Here is a 16,622-nt window from a genome sequence, read left to right as displayed (position 1 = left end):
TAGTAATTAACAAAACAAAAAATAACAAAATTAACAAAATGCTTGCAAAAGTATTGCAAGCAAATAAGTACGCTGTGAAGTTTCATGCTTCAGCAATATGCCTTTCGAGCTGCGGAGTAGTGTCAGGTACTATTCGCAGAATCGTGCACAGGTGTCGTGGTGAAGCCTATGTAGCAAAATCGCAAGGACGTCTGCATGTTGTACAGGGAATGCAGCCGTTTAATAGAGCGTGCAGGGATGCGCCAGAAGCACAGCATGCTATGGCACAGTACTTGACAGAGGTAAATAGGCAGCATAAAACGCATGTCACCTACAGCGAGTGACCAATGAAGCTTGCCATACCAGTGCACCGTTGCATGGTTAGGAGTTCCGAACAGCGCTTAAAAGCGTAACGCTGTTCATGCGCAAAAGAAAACCAGTGCAGGGATAAACTCAAATTGATCACGTCCCCAGAACAGTTCCTTTTTTCACGATATTTAGCCATGGGTAGGTTGCGAGTCAAGTCATAAACAAGACAGCATGCCCGAATTGCGCATGAGAGAAAGCCGTGATTTCCAGCGCAAAACCTGCCTCTTAGATTAATAGCATGCTTGTCCGATTATCACTTCAATCCGTAAAGCCTTCGTATGGCAGCACATGCACATATGCAGTTTCTGAGAGAGACGCATAAGTAAATGGCCTGCGAACAGCAGAAACAAGCCAGCGGCAAGCAGCAAGCCAGCGGGAGCAGCCCCGTCGCTGCTTCGCAAGAGCGGCGACGGGCGGCGCAGCCAGCGCGAAGCTCATGGCGTATAGTATGCCAACTGCATTTTTTTTAAGAGGGCTCTTGGCTATAGTTGACCTGAACAGTTTGAGATTGCATTATAATTGTAATATTTCTTTTATATTCTTAGTTCTCAAGCTCCCCCCCCCCAGAGTTGTATTCATGTAAATAAGGTAAATTACTCTCATTTTTCCATTATATTGTCATTCCTACTGATGTCTGTAGCAACAGTAGCATTAAAAAAAGAATATAGCTACTAAAACACAGTTCGACGTCTCTTTTCTTTAAATTTTTTTTTAATGTGCCATTCCTCTCTGTCGACTGATTACACTGGTCTCAGAAATATAGAGGAAGAGAAACGAATGTTATAACATGTTTTTAGAAAATTCCTCCAGGTGCTATTTCCTCTGTTTTAAACCTCTTGTAAGCAGTAAAATTTTTGTAGACTACTCTGAATGAGCCAGTATCCAACCCACTCACTGCCTTGCTAGTTCTAGTGGAATGTTTTCATCCTGTTCTCATCCTGTTTCACAGGTAGCCCAGCTGCACATTCCCACAGATGAAGTTGCGAAAGCCATTTCAGAAAAACTGGCTTCATCGCCCGGCATCCTTTACTCGGAGATAGCCAGGAAAGCAGTGGATTGTGGGAGGCAGGACCTCGCCATCAAGGTGAGTGGGCTTGAACAATCTGTCTGTGGTGTGGCAGACACCCCAACTATCTAAGGAGCACTGCTTCACACTGTCGGGCTACCGGCGGCGTGGGCTTCAGCTATCCAATTAGTTTCTGGATTTCGTGTGCCGTGCACCCTCTGTGTATTTCATGAATGTTATTGCTCTTAGCTTTCGTAGCTTAATACAGCTTTAACTGCATTTGTAGGCCTTTTCTAACATGCATTTATTATGTCCATAGCACCAGACAGGGACACAATAAACGCATGTGAGAATGTGTTATTTGTGGTGTAAAGTTCTTAATGAAATGAGATTGCACGTACGCATCGAATTTTAATAGTGCATTTGCTTATTTTGAAGAAAAATAATTCGAAGCATTCTTGAGCTTGGTGCATAATGGGCTTAGTTGCCTATGTGCCATTAAACCCAACACAACACACAAAACAATTCGAAGCATTCATTAGGCATGGTAAACTGACTTCCATTGTCTGCATTGTGGATCACAAGGAAAGTGTGCTACTGTGCAATGACACTACTAGGTGGTATTTCATGAAATAGAGATAGTCTGCGCCACGATTGCCTGTGGTGCCATTGTATCCTAGTAGTCATTGGTAAACAATATCGTGGCCCTTGTTGATGGTACAGTGGTGGTAGCTCTCAGATTTCCACTACCAGTTGTTCATGGGATCCAGGATGTAAGTTTTGGAGGGCTGCTTTTGAGTTGGTGAGAATAGACCACTGTTGGCAGCTTTCTTTAATGACATGCTCAGTGGCGACACAAAGAGCAGTCAGTAAGTTCTGCACCTGTTAACGATGTCTGGCAAGACGTCTTAATTAACTCTAACTATTGTGACCCTTATAGTGATGACTTTTGGAGCCGGAAGAACTGATGGGGTTCACTGAGTCGTCTCTGTAGATGTGTAATCAGTGTCCGTGGTTCTTTTGCAAATATTCAAGAGTGACCTGCTTTAATTCTGTCAGCGATAAATCAATGTTTTTCTTTATTCCGGATATGGAAAGAAGTACGCAAAGTTAATGCTGGCTCCATAACGGAGAGCATGGTCCAGAGGCGGGTAATAGTAAATGGGTTTTTCCTATTGAGCAGAATACATAGCTACTTTGTGTCACTCTGTTGTAGCCTTCTTGGCATGTGCCTGGTTGGCACATAGCCTGAACGATTAGCAGCAACAATTTTCCAGTCAAAATGTCTGCATGGTTTGATCTCACTATCACTTATCTTTCTCTGTTTATTTGTTTACTTTTTAACCAGCTGCTTGACTGTGAACCAAGGGCCTCTGAGCAGGTGCCTATTCTTGTGGAGCTTGGGCAAGAAGAGCGTGCCCTTGTCAAGGCCATTGAGAGTGGCGACACAGATTTGGGTATGACAGCCATTTTACGTGGAAAGGATGCAAAAAAAATTTTCTTTCTTGCAATACGCTAGCAAGATTCAACAAGACTTTGCTGTTAGTCTTATGTGATGTGCAGCTGACCACCTTTGTATTACTTCATGTTATTTTTTTCATTGCACTGTAATTTGTGCAGTATTTTCCTGTGGTTTTTTTTCTTCTCATTTGTGGGCTCTCAGTTATTATGTATACTATACATATGGATATACAAGCAACGAGATGAATAGTAAAGGTCCTTAAATACGATAATTTATATTGGCTGTCAAAGTTATGGCTCATGGATAGATCTGACTGCCTTAGGAAAGTTGCTTGGATGTTCCAGTCATACTGCACGCATTTCAGGTTTTTGTGTGCACTCCACACACTGTTATAATGAGAACAGTAGATGGATATTTTTCAGCTACCAACAGGCCGCAGAAAAATTTACAGCCTCAGAGTAGAACTTCCTTCCAGCAACCGCTGATCTGCTACGCGGCTGACACAGTGTGATGCAATAAGCCACTTGCCGAGGTCTAGATGACTGCGAAGTGGTGCTGTAAGGCAGCTTTTGATCAGGGAAGACTGTTGAGAGAAACCCAAAAGATGAAAAATTAGATACTGCCACAGGTGCAAATCACGGCAGCATTGTGAGGCTGTCTGTTTAAAAAACAGCAAGTTCAGGCGAACACTGAACATTCATTAGCCACATTTTTCATTAGCACGCATCAGTTTCTGGAAGACAGAGCAGCAGTTTGTACATCAGTTTTTGTCACTGAAATGATTGCATTCTGAGGCTTATCTCAAATATGCCTCTGTAAATTTGTTATTGCTTTTTTCTCTTTGAGGACGATTTTTGGGTTTCTAAGCCACAAACATGAGAGTAATGCTCTCACTGTCCTAGTTAGTGATGGCTCTCTTGTCTTAGCATAGCACAGCAGTATACTAGAGTAGTCAGCACAGTATATCCTTACAGCTCCTGTACGTTTCTCGTATTATTATTCAGCTTAGAAGTGGCATGCAATATACAGAAGAAAACATGGACTGTTATTAATTGCACGATACCTAAACCATAATCTCATCATCTGCCAAATGGCGTGCCTTTACCCATTCACTTTTGGGTGAAACAGACATTCACCTTATCTCGTGCTGTTCTAACTACTGTTAAATGGTTGTCACATGCTAGCTTTCATTGTAAAATCTGTTGTGTATAATATGAGATCCTTAATTAAGTGCCAGTTTTTCTGTAATGTGCCATACACACACACATTTTTGCATCATTGAGACATCAAAGTATTGAAATTGCCCATTGCCATTCCAGTGTACATGGTGATGCTGAAACTAAAAGAGACGAGACCCACACAGCTTGACATGATAATTCGAGCATACCCTGTGGCATGGTCCCTTTACCTCAAGGTGAGCCTCATGGATGTTATGAAGTCTGTTTGTTATACTATATTAATGCGATAACATTAGAGGTGTCATCACACCAAAACCCCGCCGATGTCAAGGAGTGCACTGATTGGTAGAGGCAGTGATGATGTCAGAGGTGCCATATGATCACAAAGGCACAATTACAGTGTGCCGCCAAATTTGAAAATTCGTCTCCACCGGAGTAGCTGGGAGGCTGCGACAGTGTTGACATCACGACCAAAGAGGGCAAGCATAGCAGGGGGCGTCAGACTGCTAGGTGGGCGTATGACCTCGATAATTCGAATTTTCGGATTATTCGAACTACACTACTTGGTCCAGCCACGCTCCATAGAGATCTGTGTATAAAAAAGCCCGTTAATTTGAAAGTGAGTCGGTTCCACTACGTATAATTCGAACTACGCGCCGCCATGTCTGGGCAGCTTGGCAAACAGCACGTGGCCAGAAAAAAAAAAAAGCACCTCTACATAGACGCTGCACACGTCCTAAACGGGGACAGAAGATGGAACCAGATAAAACTGGAAGAGCGGGTAAAGCCTAAATGACGCCATCACCGGCGTGGCGGCCGGCGACGCCAGAGGGTAGGGGTTGATGGCCGCGGTGGCGGCTGCCTAACTACCCTCTTTTCTGCGCAACCTCTAAAACTCGTAACTAAACACTCGTTGATTCGAGCCCTGTTAGTTCGGAAATACGGATAAGTACTGTCGGCGCAGTCCCAGCCAACGCCCATGAAAGGCTGTGACTTCGGACGGGCGCTACCAATTACGGGCGAAAACTTTTTTTTTTTATTTGCAAGTGTCGTCTTCCTCCCACCCATCAGTCGCCAATGGAAGCACATGGTCAGTTGCGATCGTGGCGCCGACTTTTAGCATCGTTCGCTGCAAAAGGAGTTTGCTGCTATCGCGCGTTCCAGTGATTGAGGAGCAGTAGACGGCCCAGTCGCCCATGGCACGATAAGGCGAACATACTGAAAATGAGGCTGGCACTCTGCCAAGTTCGCTTCCCTCCTTGCTAGAGCTATTGTCAAAAGGTAAACACACCGTGGTGTTATCGCTGCGCAGCATCTTGGAGCATTACCAAGAAATGCGTTGTAGACCGTGACGGTGCGAAACGGAGGGAAGCGTTAACGACTGGCGCTTTTTTTTCTCAAATTCTTAGGCAAAAATCTGGGTGGGTGGGTTCATTATGCGAGTGGGTTTGTTACGTGAGTAAATACAGTACGTATACCGAAATGCAAATGGTTCTTGTCAGTTTTTTCGCGGCCATTCGGTAATTCGAACATTGGATAATTCGAACTTTTTTCCCAGTCCCGTGAAGTTCGAATTAACGAGCTTTTACTGTACCTAACACGTTATGGCCGCGTACAAGATTTGAGCCTGTGGCAGTGCAAGCAAATCAGCTTCGCTGGCTACAGCAGCATTAGACCACTGGACAATTGTCGCAGCTGAACATCTCACGTGTCAACTGCAAGACTCTCACCCTGTGCTTTGGATGTCGTCTTCATCAGTTTCCATCCGTGCGCAGTGAATCCAGAACACAACACTGTCGCATTTTGTTGTGCATGGGGATGACTAGGCATTCGTTTTAAAATATAGGAGCAATTTGCAGTGTGCAGTCATCTGTTAATATGGTGAGCAGTAAAGGCAGCATCTGCTGCTATGAAAATTTTATTGCTCTATTTTGCGAAGACTTACTGCTCTTTTTCTCTTAAGAATGGCTCTTGTCATGGTGCCCACAATTTTCCAATTGACCAGAGAAGCAGGGACTAAATACCAGCTCTGAATTTTGAAGTAATACTTATAGACATTGGTCATTTTATAGTGCTGTCACACATGCGCCTCCATTGCTAGACTTCCTGCATTCGTTTTATTCTGTTGAACTACAGTATTCTTGAAGGAAAAAAATGAGATTGAAATTGAGAGACATAAGTTGACATATTGTTGACATAAGTGGCGTGCACTAAACCGCCTTTGCCACTGCTCTTGCAGGTCTGCAAGGAGTGGGACCTGCAAAAATTGGAGAGCCTTCACGATCAGGAGGACAACTTTGCGGGCATTGCAGAGTGTAAAATTATTGAAAGCTACAAGACTTCGGTGAGTCGCAGCTGTAGCACTGTGGCAGCTTTCGCTGTGGTTCTCTTAGTAATACGCGGATTGCCTGGTATACCAGGCTAGCGGCTTGCATTGAACATCAGTGTGCAGAACCAATAAATTTCAAGCTTGGCTACCTTAATCAGCGAGCATATTTTGTTTGGTAAAGGTGGCCAGTTTGAAGCTCGCAAATACTGAATGAAGTTAAATCAAAAATCTTTATTTCAGGGATAACATCATTGCCTAGTACAAAAAGCCTGCCAGATACTTCAAAAGATTGTCTCGCCACTCGCTGGCAGAACTACACCGTTTGTCAAATAAAGAGTCCAAAGGGTTTCCTTCTGGGCCATGCTGTCTGGCTTGTTATACATAACCAGGGTTCCAAATCTCTCGAATATGAAAGGCACTCTCATCCTTGCCTCTCCGAAACTTAGGACGTCCACGGATGCCACAAAATCTCTATATATGACTTGGAAGCAAACCCCTCAGGCTCGGAACTTTTGACAAAGACTATACATATATACAGTAGAAGGTTAATTAGGGAGTTGGGGGAGGCCTTTGTAATGCAATGAGTGTAGTGGGACTGCTGCTACCGCTGACGATGATGATGATAATGATGATAATGTACAAGTACTGTATGGAGCAGAAGTGTACTATACCACTCGGAACTTTGATTGGGTACTTGATTGTCGCACGAGTTTCCAGCAGCACCTATTGCCAAGACCAGCAAGGCACTGATCGTTTATATCTAGAGACATGTCGGTTTTCTCATTTCCATTCATGGCACTCCTCCTCAGAAAAAACAGCGGAAAGTTGTTGCAAGAGCACAAGCTATGCAACAGAGCATTGTATGCATACACCACTCTCAGAAGGCAAGCATATGCAATGTTTGAGTAGTGATTGCTCTGCATTGTTACTTTAGTGTGTATGCTTAGTATGTTCCGTTCAGTATGTGAAGAACTTTTGTCTGGTAACTGCGAGTCTAGATTACTGTGTTGCTCCTTTATATCCCATGAAATACATAGTACACAGAGCAAAGCTGACCATACAAATAAAATGTTTGCAATTTAAGCACAAATAGTGAGCCCACTTCCCCTCGTCATGTGCTCTTGCAGCATTGTGGTGCCTTCACACAGTGTTCTTGTGTATTACAAGAGAAAGACATGAGGGTATCATTAACTGTTGTCACTTGTTGCTACTTGCATAATTTAGTATCGCCTGTTGAAAACTAGTTTGTGCTTCTCTTATTTTGGGTTCAGAACTGCAGCAGATGCTAAGCGGTTTTCTGTGCTGCATGCTTAAAGGGGCCGTTCCACACAGGACCCTTAAAGGGGTCCTTCAACATTTCCACACAGTTTACTTGTGGAAATGTTGAGTGGCCTCTTTTTCATCAGATTGTGGCAGGGTATAAGCAAAAATTAATGGCTCTGAAGCAATGCACAAAAGTTCTGTGTGATATGTGCTTTGCATGTATTGCTTGTTAATTAGCAATGCCAGTGATTGCTCATGAACGTCAGCTTTTCAAGTTCACTGGTTGCTGTTTCAGCGTCCCGAGCAGCGGATTGCCTGCTTGCAAGCGGCTGTTGCCAAGTATAAGCAAGGCAGCAAGAAAGGAAGCAACGATTTCTGCGCAGCGGTGAGCAGTGAAAATGAACCCTGTTGGAATGGATCATGTGTTACTTTTGGTGCTGTTTTGACTCTACCTTTCAAATGAATTGTGTCTCTGATCAGATGCTGTCTTCAAGAAGTAAAGCTTACAACCGAATATTGGCGTATAAGATACAATTTAATGTGTCGTTTGCAAATGCTAGGGATGCCAACACCGTTAGAGGTCACTGTCCAATTTGTGAGCTAAATTTTATAGCACTCTATTCATGTAGCTCTGGAATATTTCTGTAGACAGTGCATTTTCAATAAGGGAGTAATTACTCATTGGCATCCACCCGAGCGCAGCCATACGGCTACAAAGGAAAGCTTTCCTTTGTAGCTTTCCTTTGTAGCCGTATGGCTGCGCTAGGGTGGATGCCAATGAGTAATTACTCCCATACTACAAATCTACTCCACCTTGGGCGATTCCCCTAAAAACATTTGACCAGTGCATTTTCACTTACTGCAATGTGTCTAACCTTTTTATGTCGCTGATGGCAGAGTTTCATCGGCCAAATATATGGCTTTCTAAAATGGAACTGACGCTTTAAACATGAAATTGGCCATCTGCCATGCATGCTGGGATCGGGAGGCTTGTTTTAAATACTGGCATCGGATAAAAAGCAAATTTTTCTTGAGAACGCGAGATGGGCTCGACACATCTTAAATATTTGCTGATTGTATACTTGAATAGTTGCTTTGTCCAATTTTTCTCTGTGTAACAGAACTATCAAAGCACTTTGCTTCAACTCACAATGGTCGGATTTCGATGGAGGCGAAATTCTAGAGGCCCGTGTGCTGTGCAATGTCAGTGCACGTTAAAGAACCCCAGATGGTCGAAATTTCCAGAGCCCTTCACTACGGCGTCCCTCATAGCCTTATTCACTTTGAAATGTTAAACCCCATAAACCAAACTAAAATTTGCTTCAGTAGTTTAAGTAAATCACCGTTTGCTTGGAATTGGTTTCATAGTGAAGAGCCAGTATTCACACCATGAGGAATGTTTGCATACCATCTAATGTGCTCGTGCTAGTATAATTGGTAATGATAATTGGCTTCAGCAGGCACTGCTGAAATCGGCATTTGACTTTGCAGTTCCTTGATGTTTTAACCACTAATATGAAACATCAGGACATGAAGATATAAGATGCTTATTTGCACAAGCTAGAGCTTTAGCCACTCTTCATGGCCAATCATTCATTGGTTCAACTTTCAACACATTTTCGCTTTTACCTTTGGCCAGATAGTGTGTGAATAGGCAAATATGGACGTGAGAAACAGTAATAAGGAGACGATAAAAATCATAGCCAAGTCCTGCTAAGCAACCTGCAGTGGTACTGTGATATTGTCTTGAGTTGTCTTTCCTGGACATGACAAGAAATGAATGCTTCATTTTAATGGTTGTTCACTGTAGCAAACTGAAGATCAGATGAGGTTGATGCGGTATCAACTGAAGCTCGAGGACAAGTTTCACGACAAGTTCCTGGACCTGTCTGTGCACGAAACCATGCAGCGGCTTATGGAAATTGGTGAAATGAAATTGGCCGAAGAGCTTTGCAAGGACTTCAAGGTGCCTGAAAAGAGGTAAGTTACTGGATATCTGCATTGACATTGTGGGAAATGCTGTCCCTGATTGAGTGTGCCTTTAAAGCTTTCTCGTGATGTATTGCAGATTCTTTGTTCTCACTTCGCTGAATTTAAGGGGGGACACTGGTCTTGAAAAAAAAATTTTTATTAATGAAGTCACAGTTACAAAATCTTCAGGGAATATGTATTTTTGTGTGCTGATTCTAAATATGTCACTTAATTTCATGTAAAACAATTCCTTGAGCACTTATGCACTTCTTATGCTAGTATTTTGCGGAGAGTTATGAAGAAAATTTGCTGCAGGAAACTCGCTGAAATGTATGCCATTGGGTTCTCTTGACACCAAGGAATACAGTAAGGGTGAAATTGTCTTCCTGCCTGTCATAGAACTAAAGTTATAGAGTTTTGAAGTTGTCGCTTCAGAAATGAGAAGTAAAATGTGTATTCCTGTTTCTGAAGTGGCAGCTTCAGTACCCTATTGCTCAAGTTCTATGAGAGCCAGGATTATAATTTTACCCTTATTGTATTCCTTGGTGTCAAGAGAACTCAATGGCATACATTTCAGCGAGTTTCCTGCAGCAAATTTTCTTCAAAACTCTCCGCAAAATACTTGCATAAAAAGTGCATAAGTGCTCAAGGAATTGTTTTACATGAAATTAAATGACATATCTAGAATCAGCGCACAAAAATGCATGTGCCCTGGAAATTTCATAACTATGACTAAATTAATAAAATTTTCTTTTCAAGACCAGTGTCCCCCCTTAAAAACTTTCAGCCACAGAAAATCAAGGGCTTTAGACATGCTCTATTCTGAGATATAGAGGTCTTATCGGACTCTTTAATATATAAAAATCTTGGGAAGCCTGAATACAACTTTTCCATTGTGCATGCGTTTTGGTATTGGCAGTAGGATTATCAGTATGTGATAATGTTGAGGCATTGCATAAGTTTTTGTTCTGGTTCTGGTGTGCTGGTTGTGGTACATGTGAACAGGAGGCTAATGTGGTGATTGTACCATTGCTGCTACGGTGTCCTGTGTGTGCACTGAAATGTATGTTTGGTGTGTAGGCATCAGGGGTGTAGCCAGGGGTGATTTTTCGGTATCAGAACACACCCCGAAATTTTCTGAGCGCTGCATCCCCCATCTCCCTCTCCTTTTGGCCCCCCTTTTTTTTTTATTTACACACTGCATTGATGTATTAAAATGTAAACACAAAAATAAAAAGACTGTCGGTTTTTTTTTCTTGAAAAGATTGGTGTACATTGTCACGGCTGTGTAATAGGAAGCAGAAGTTGTTACTGAAAAAAGCCATACTTCTCCGCTACCGCATGGAGTATGGCACTCCTTGGAGGCACAATTCACCCAATTAAACGTACCTTACGTCAGCCTACTTTTTCATCCTTTGCATTGTCTTTAAATGATCATAAACTATCGCGAAATTAAAAAGTGCATTTTTTAAGCACCTCTGTGGTCGGGCGCAGGTTCACATGCAAGGGTAGAAGTTTTGACAGATGCCATTTATTCCCAGTTGCACAGTTGCTGGCTTTGTTATAGAGCAGAAGCTTTTGTGTTGTTGTATATCACATGAAAATATTTTAAATTGCTGCGAATTTTCATACAAGCGTATTTTTTTTGTTTTTTTTTTTGCAAGAAAATAAATATTCTTTACCATTCAAGGCCTTGCAGTCGTGTGTACCCTCGTATTTTTATGCAGATATTACAGTGAATGAAACAACTGACCCTTTGGCTTTATTAAAGCAGAAAAATGACTAAGATATTGCTTGGATGCGGGCTCTCCTTCTTCTCATTGCTTTACCAGCAGCATACAACACCCCCAAAAAATATTTCTGGCTACGTCACCATAGGCATCATCAAATCGAATGTAAGAAGTTACTGAATTACTAGCTTCTCTTCAGGAGGAGGCCATTAGCAAGGCTCTACACAAATCTAGACCTGGTTAAGTATTTAATGTGCTCATTTTTAGTGCTGCTGGCCAGAATAAAAAAAAAGAAAACATGAATGAAAGGCATGCTAGCAATGCAGGTTTTCTGTGTTTAAATTGGCCTTTACTTCTTGAGGAAAGGAGATGGCGCAGCAATTGTCTGGCATCTTGGTGGACACCCGAATTGCACCATAAGGGAAGGAAGGAAGGTGAGAGTGAAAGAAAGAGAAAGATGTGCCTTAGTGGACGGCCCCAGAATAAACTGGACCATATGGGGATCTTTAACGTGCACTGACATCCCAGGGGCGCCTATTGCATTTCACCTCCATCGAAACGCAGCCACCGCTGCTGGGTTTGAACCCGGGAACTCTGGCCCAGTAGCCGAGCACCCTAACCACTGAGTCACCGCAGCGGGTTTTTTTTTTTTTTCTGTGTTACTTTTTGAAAGGAATTCTAATATTACCGATACCTTTAAAAAAAAAATGAAACTTTTTTTTTTTTGCAGATTTTGGTGGCTTAAAATAAAGGTACTGGCAGACAAGGAACTTTGGATGGAACTGGAGAAGTTCTCAAAATCCAAAAAGTCGCCCATTGGTTATGAGGTAATGTGACCGTCTCTAGTTGTGTGTTGTGTGCGGTGCTATGGCATGTAAGCTGCCGATGGCTCACCCGTGCTTGAAGCCTACCTACCCATGAGTGTTTTGCCGTCACTTTGTTTTGTTTTTTTCAGCCCTTTGTTGATATTTGTTGGGAGCACAAGAATAAGTTCGAAGCCCAGAAGTACATGCAGAGAGTCAAAGATGAGAATAAAGTCAGATACCTTGTGAAAATTGGGTATGTACCTGGACAGTTCTTATTTTACATCCAAGCTCACTGGTGTGGCACTGTTTTGTATACTCTGTTTCATACCATATCTACTCGCGTGTATAGGTCGACCACGAATATAGGTCGACCCCTAAGCATTTAGCTCTCCAAGAAATAAAAAAAATTATTCGAATATAAGTCGACCCATTGAACTAGCACTTTTGCTAGATTTTAACTGACACAAGTTTTTCATTCTAATATATGTGTTATGCGCAACTACGGCTTCGACATGCATGCCGGAGCTTTTGTTTTGATCACGACCCCTCTATAAATTATAATACACTGGCTTTGGTACCTGTTTAAACGCCAAAATATACTGCTTCCTAAGCTGTCTACCACGATAAGACTACAGAAATGAGCGAAAGAGCAATGTGGGTGCACACAGCGATTCGCTATGTGCTTCCGAATGATGATGATGAAGACTGCGACTCCGGGTGCCATCCATGGAGGGCACTTGGAGGCTCCTGCGCGCCTACATGGCCTTTGCGAACAAGCGCACCATTGCTCGCAGCCGGAGCAGATCGCAGGGGACATGGCGCGTGCATTTAGGTGGTATTCCCACCTGGGTCATGGAAAGTTTGAGTGCGGCACTTACAAGGATTTATTTTTTTTTAACATTTTTGTCGGGAAAACGGGGAGCGGCCCATACACGGGCGGGGGCCCTTACATGCGTTTATGTGGTGGTTCCGAACGTTTTTATTAGACTTGCGAACACTAATTTTTCCTTTATTTTTTATGTGTATTTACTGCGACCATACAAAGTATAGTTCCAGTATAGCTAGCGCTGCTTGAAACGGCGAGCGTGACAACAGACCTCCATTAGCTCACTACTTTTGCTCTCTTTGGGCACAAATATAGGTCGATAACTAATTATGGGCAACATTTCTGAAAAAAAAAAAAAAGTCGACCTATATGCGAGTAAACACGGTGTTACTTAGCAAGCAACACTGCCAAAGCTAGCACGTCTGTTCATGCAGGCTAAGTCCACGACCAAAAAGTAGTTCTCCATACAAGCGCAGTGACCAATGACATATTTCGTTGTGGCAAATCTCAAGCATCATGAATGGCAACCTCCTACTTTCCATTTTACCTCTTGCGGGGTTTTTTTGTCCTGCAACTCATCGAGACTTCTAGAAGTAAGAATGACATGCGGTGGTATGATATGTGGCTCGTGTTGTGAATCGCCTTATTTCATCCGCGCCTAAAAAGTAGTCCACGCTCGAAAATCATAGCCAGAGGGCCTGAACACTGAGCGCCTCACAGTTTTGACCATGATTTTCAGTGCTAGCTTTTCATTTTATACTGCTCTTTGTTTTTTTTTCCAAACACTCATTGAGGATTCGAGAAGAACAAAATATACACGGTGGAGTAATATGGTTTCACGGACGGAAAGGAGTATAGTGCGGGCCAGATGTGGTGTATTAAACTCCACACAAAAAGCTGTGGTGTTAAGTGTTCAGTTTTCTTGACAGTCAGGAAAAATTGTGTTGCACCATTGTGTCACTTATCGTTTGTAGGTAACAGTTGTAGAAATGAAAGTAATGTTTAAATTTCTACTAGGATTATTAGTGTTTCTGCATAAATTCTGTATACTATAGAATCATTCAGCTCAAAGTAGTTGATTATGATTAGTGAAAGGATGTCAGTTGTGCAGCCCACAGGAAAGGAGTGCAGATTTAGAAGCATAACTTATATGCGTTCTCAAGGAGAAGCAGTATTGCATCGTGTGATTGGCCTTGCGTAGGGGTGTGGCACATCTGCTGCAAAATCGGTCGTGTGCGGGTGGCATTGAACATGCCCCATTCCAGCATGCTAGCGGTGCTGACAGCCGAGAGAAAGAGGACGAAAAAAAAAGTGCTGGGTTGATCATGGGCTTCTTCAGTTCCACCATTCATTTGCACCATTTGTGGTTCATCAACATTGTCATCACACGGCTGCTTACATTTGCTTACCACATCGAATAAATTATTTTTTTTTAGTATATGAGACAGCTAATTTCTGGTTTCTTCCAATTCCTATGTGGAACGAACGAACAGAACGATAAGCAGGATATGACATAGAGGATTTCATCGCCCAGTGGCCGCCAGTGGCAACTATTGAACCCTGCTGGCATCTAATTTTCGCATCAGAAATGAAATGTGTTATTCAGTGTTATATACCGGACACTAATAAGCTCGGAAAGGCACTTAAAACAATTACCAAAAAACTTGCCAGAAAAATATGGACGGCTTGCTAAAGCGCAAACTAAAAAAAAATATTTTCTTCATTGGCCATGCCTTTGCTGCAGCTTCTGTAAAGTGTTCAGCCTGTGAAAATGCAAGAAGTTTGATCTCAACAGTAACAGGAATTCAAAAGGAAGTATTGCCATGAAAATGCATAGCTTTTTTTTTCCTCTCAAGGTGCTTGCGGAAGCTTCGTGTTGTTGTGTCGGTTGACTGATTCCACCAGAATGGTGGAATTCCATGAATGGTGCAAAGAATGCAAGGGCCGTCTTGAAGCACCCTGTCATAATGACTGCAGATCTGGGTGAGAACGGCTGTAGTCGGCTCACTGTGTTTCAGATTCGAATAGTAGTCTGCGCTTTTGAGTAATATACCAACAAAACAAAGCTCTGGCTGGTGCACAATGCTTTTTCGGTACAAATTGATGCAGGCCGATGGAAAAGGTGTCTTCAGCTGATTCCTTCACTGCTTTGGGTAGCGTAGCACGTAAACAGTGATTATTTAACGGTGACCACGGATGCTAATTTAGCATTTTTGTGTGACGTAGTGTCAGAGGTGCATTGAAACGCAGGAGGAAGGGTTAACTCTCATCACACTGAGATTCAACTGTACCTTTGAGTCCTACAAATTGTTCAAGTGGAGGCTGCTGAAATTAAAGCAAACTTGCTTTCACAGGAACCTGGAGGAGGCTGCAAAGGTTGCCTTTGAGCAGAAAGATGACAGTGCGTTGAACTTCATCCTGACCAAGTGCACAGCAGCCAACCGTGCAGTCAGTGAAAAAATTGCCACCATGAAACAGCAACTGGCCGGCAAACGATGATCTGTGAGCTGCTTTTATTTGCGGCATATTGTACATAGATGCTGGTATTAAAACCTTGTCTGTTTACTGACTTAACTAAAGATCTCTTTTATTGTAATGTTGCATTTTTATTTGTCACACACAGATTTTTACTTGCAAAACAAGATAAACCTACATGTGAACATTCTGGAGACCTGGTCGCAGTAATTCATGTTTTAACTGCTTGCAAGCAACTAAAACATGCAAGAAAACATTTCTAACGGTTAGTACACCAAAAGCACATGTCATTTCACCCTAGCTTGCTTCTTGGAAAAGAAGTGCTTGTTAGCTTTCACCCATTTGTGAATTGTTAAGTGATGTAGACATATTCAATATATTTTCTCCAATTACACGTGCACTTGCATAACAAATTCATCCCTTACTTTAATTACTAAAATTTGAGCAAAGTTTAATTGATCACAGTATGAATTTTACCCGATAAAATTAACACACCTCCCGAATCAGCATCGTTTTTTTTTTTTACAAACAGCTCCATTTATTATGCGAGCAAATATAGTAAACTAAAACATTTTAATTCATTATTAAAATATATGCATTTTAGAAAGAAATGGTACTCTTTTAACCCTGTGCTTGTTAAATATGATAGCTTTAGTGCTTATACATAGGGGTTGGACTTTTTAAATTTTATTTAACAATTTGGCAACCTTTTTTTGTTTTTATTTCAGAGCACAGTTTTTGGTTTATTTCGGTGATGTAATGTGGTATTCCTGCATGCATAGTCAAAAGTTGCTTGAAGTCCATTATGGCTTTTTTGTTAGCCTGAACACTTGGTTTAACTAATGAAAACACAAATGATCATTAATTACTAGATAAACATTTGTAAATGTGCTTGCAGAAGGAAATGTTATCACGAATAAAGTGTTGGAAATTAGATGATTGAACTGCTGGACAAAAAATGCAAGTAGGAGTTCATTTTTAAGAGGTGAATTGTCATGCTATTGCTGGGTTAGTGTGCTAAGTGGAGCGATAGGGCGAGGCATGGGGTGGTCTGCACGGTTACAATACCAATGGAATGCTGCAGCAGCCAAAACATGACATATTTTTATTGACATTTACGCATGGTTTTGAGTGTCCTTGCGTGCAATGGAGAAACCTGCTTAAAAGGCAGCTGAAGTGGATTTAGGTTTCGGTGAGTTGAAAAGGGCCGAATGTGTGAAACATGCAG

General features: G+C 42.1%; 1 protein-coding gene across 1 annotated transcript in view; it reads left to right on the top strand.

The window, feature by feature from the left end:
- Window positions 1-15,488, top strand: part of Vps16A (vacuolar protein sorting 16) — a 34,664-nt gene extending 19,176 nt beyond the window's left edge. The window contains exons 15-23 of the mRNA XM_089549927.1: window positions 1,298-1,432; window positions 2,703-2,811; window positions 4,136-4,230; window positions 6,234-6,338; window positions 7,882-7,971; window positions 9,397-9,566; window positions 12,018-12,114; window positions 12,243-12,346; window positions 15,274-15,488. Of these exons, the coding sequence (XP_089406053.1) occupies window positions 1,298-1,432; window positions 2,703-2,811; window positions 4,136-4,230; window positions 6,234-6,338; window positions 7,882-7,971; window positions 9,397-9,566; window positions 12,018-12,114; window positions 12,243-12,346; window positions 15,274-15,418 (1,050 nt within the window). The 3' untranslated portion in view covers window positions 15,419-15,488. The remainder of the gene's footprint in view (window positions 1-1,297; window positions 1,433-2,702; window positions 2,812-4,135; window positions 4,231-6,233; window positions 6,339-7,881; window positions 7,972-9,396; window positions 9,567-12,017; window positions 12,115-12,242; window positions 12,347-15,273) is intronic.
- The last annotated feature ends 1,134 nt before the right edge of the window (window positions 15,489-16,622 follow it).

Source organism: Amblyomma mixtum, chromosome 6 (genome assembly GCF_055824585.1).
Source record: "Amblyomma mixtum isolate Tamu chromosome 6, ASM5582458v1, whole genome shotgun sequence".
Taxonomy (NCBI): domain Eukaryota; kingdom Metazoa; phylum Arthropoda; class Arachnida; order Ixodida; family Ixodidae; genus Amblyomma; species Amblyomma mixtum.
The sequence above is the reverse complement of the archived record's forward strand: the minus strand, read 5'-3'. Positions and strand labels throughout refer to the sequence as shown.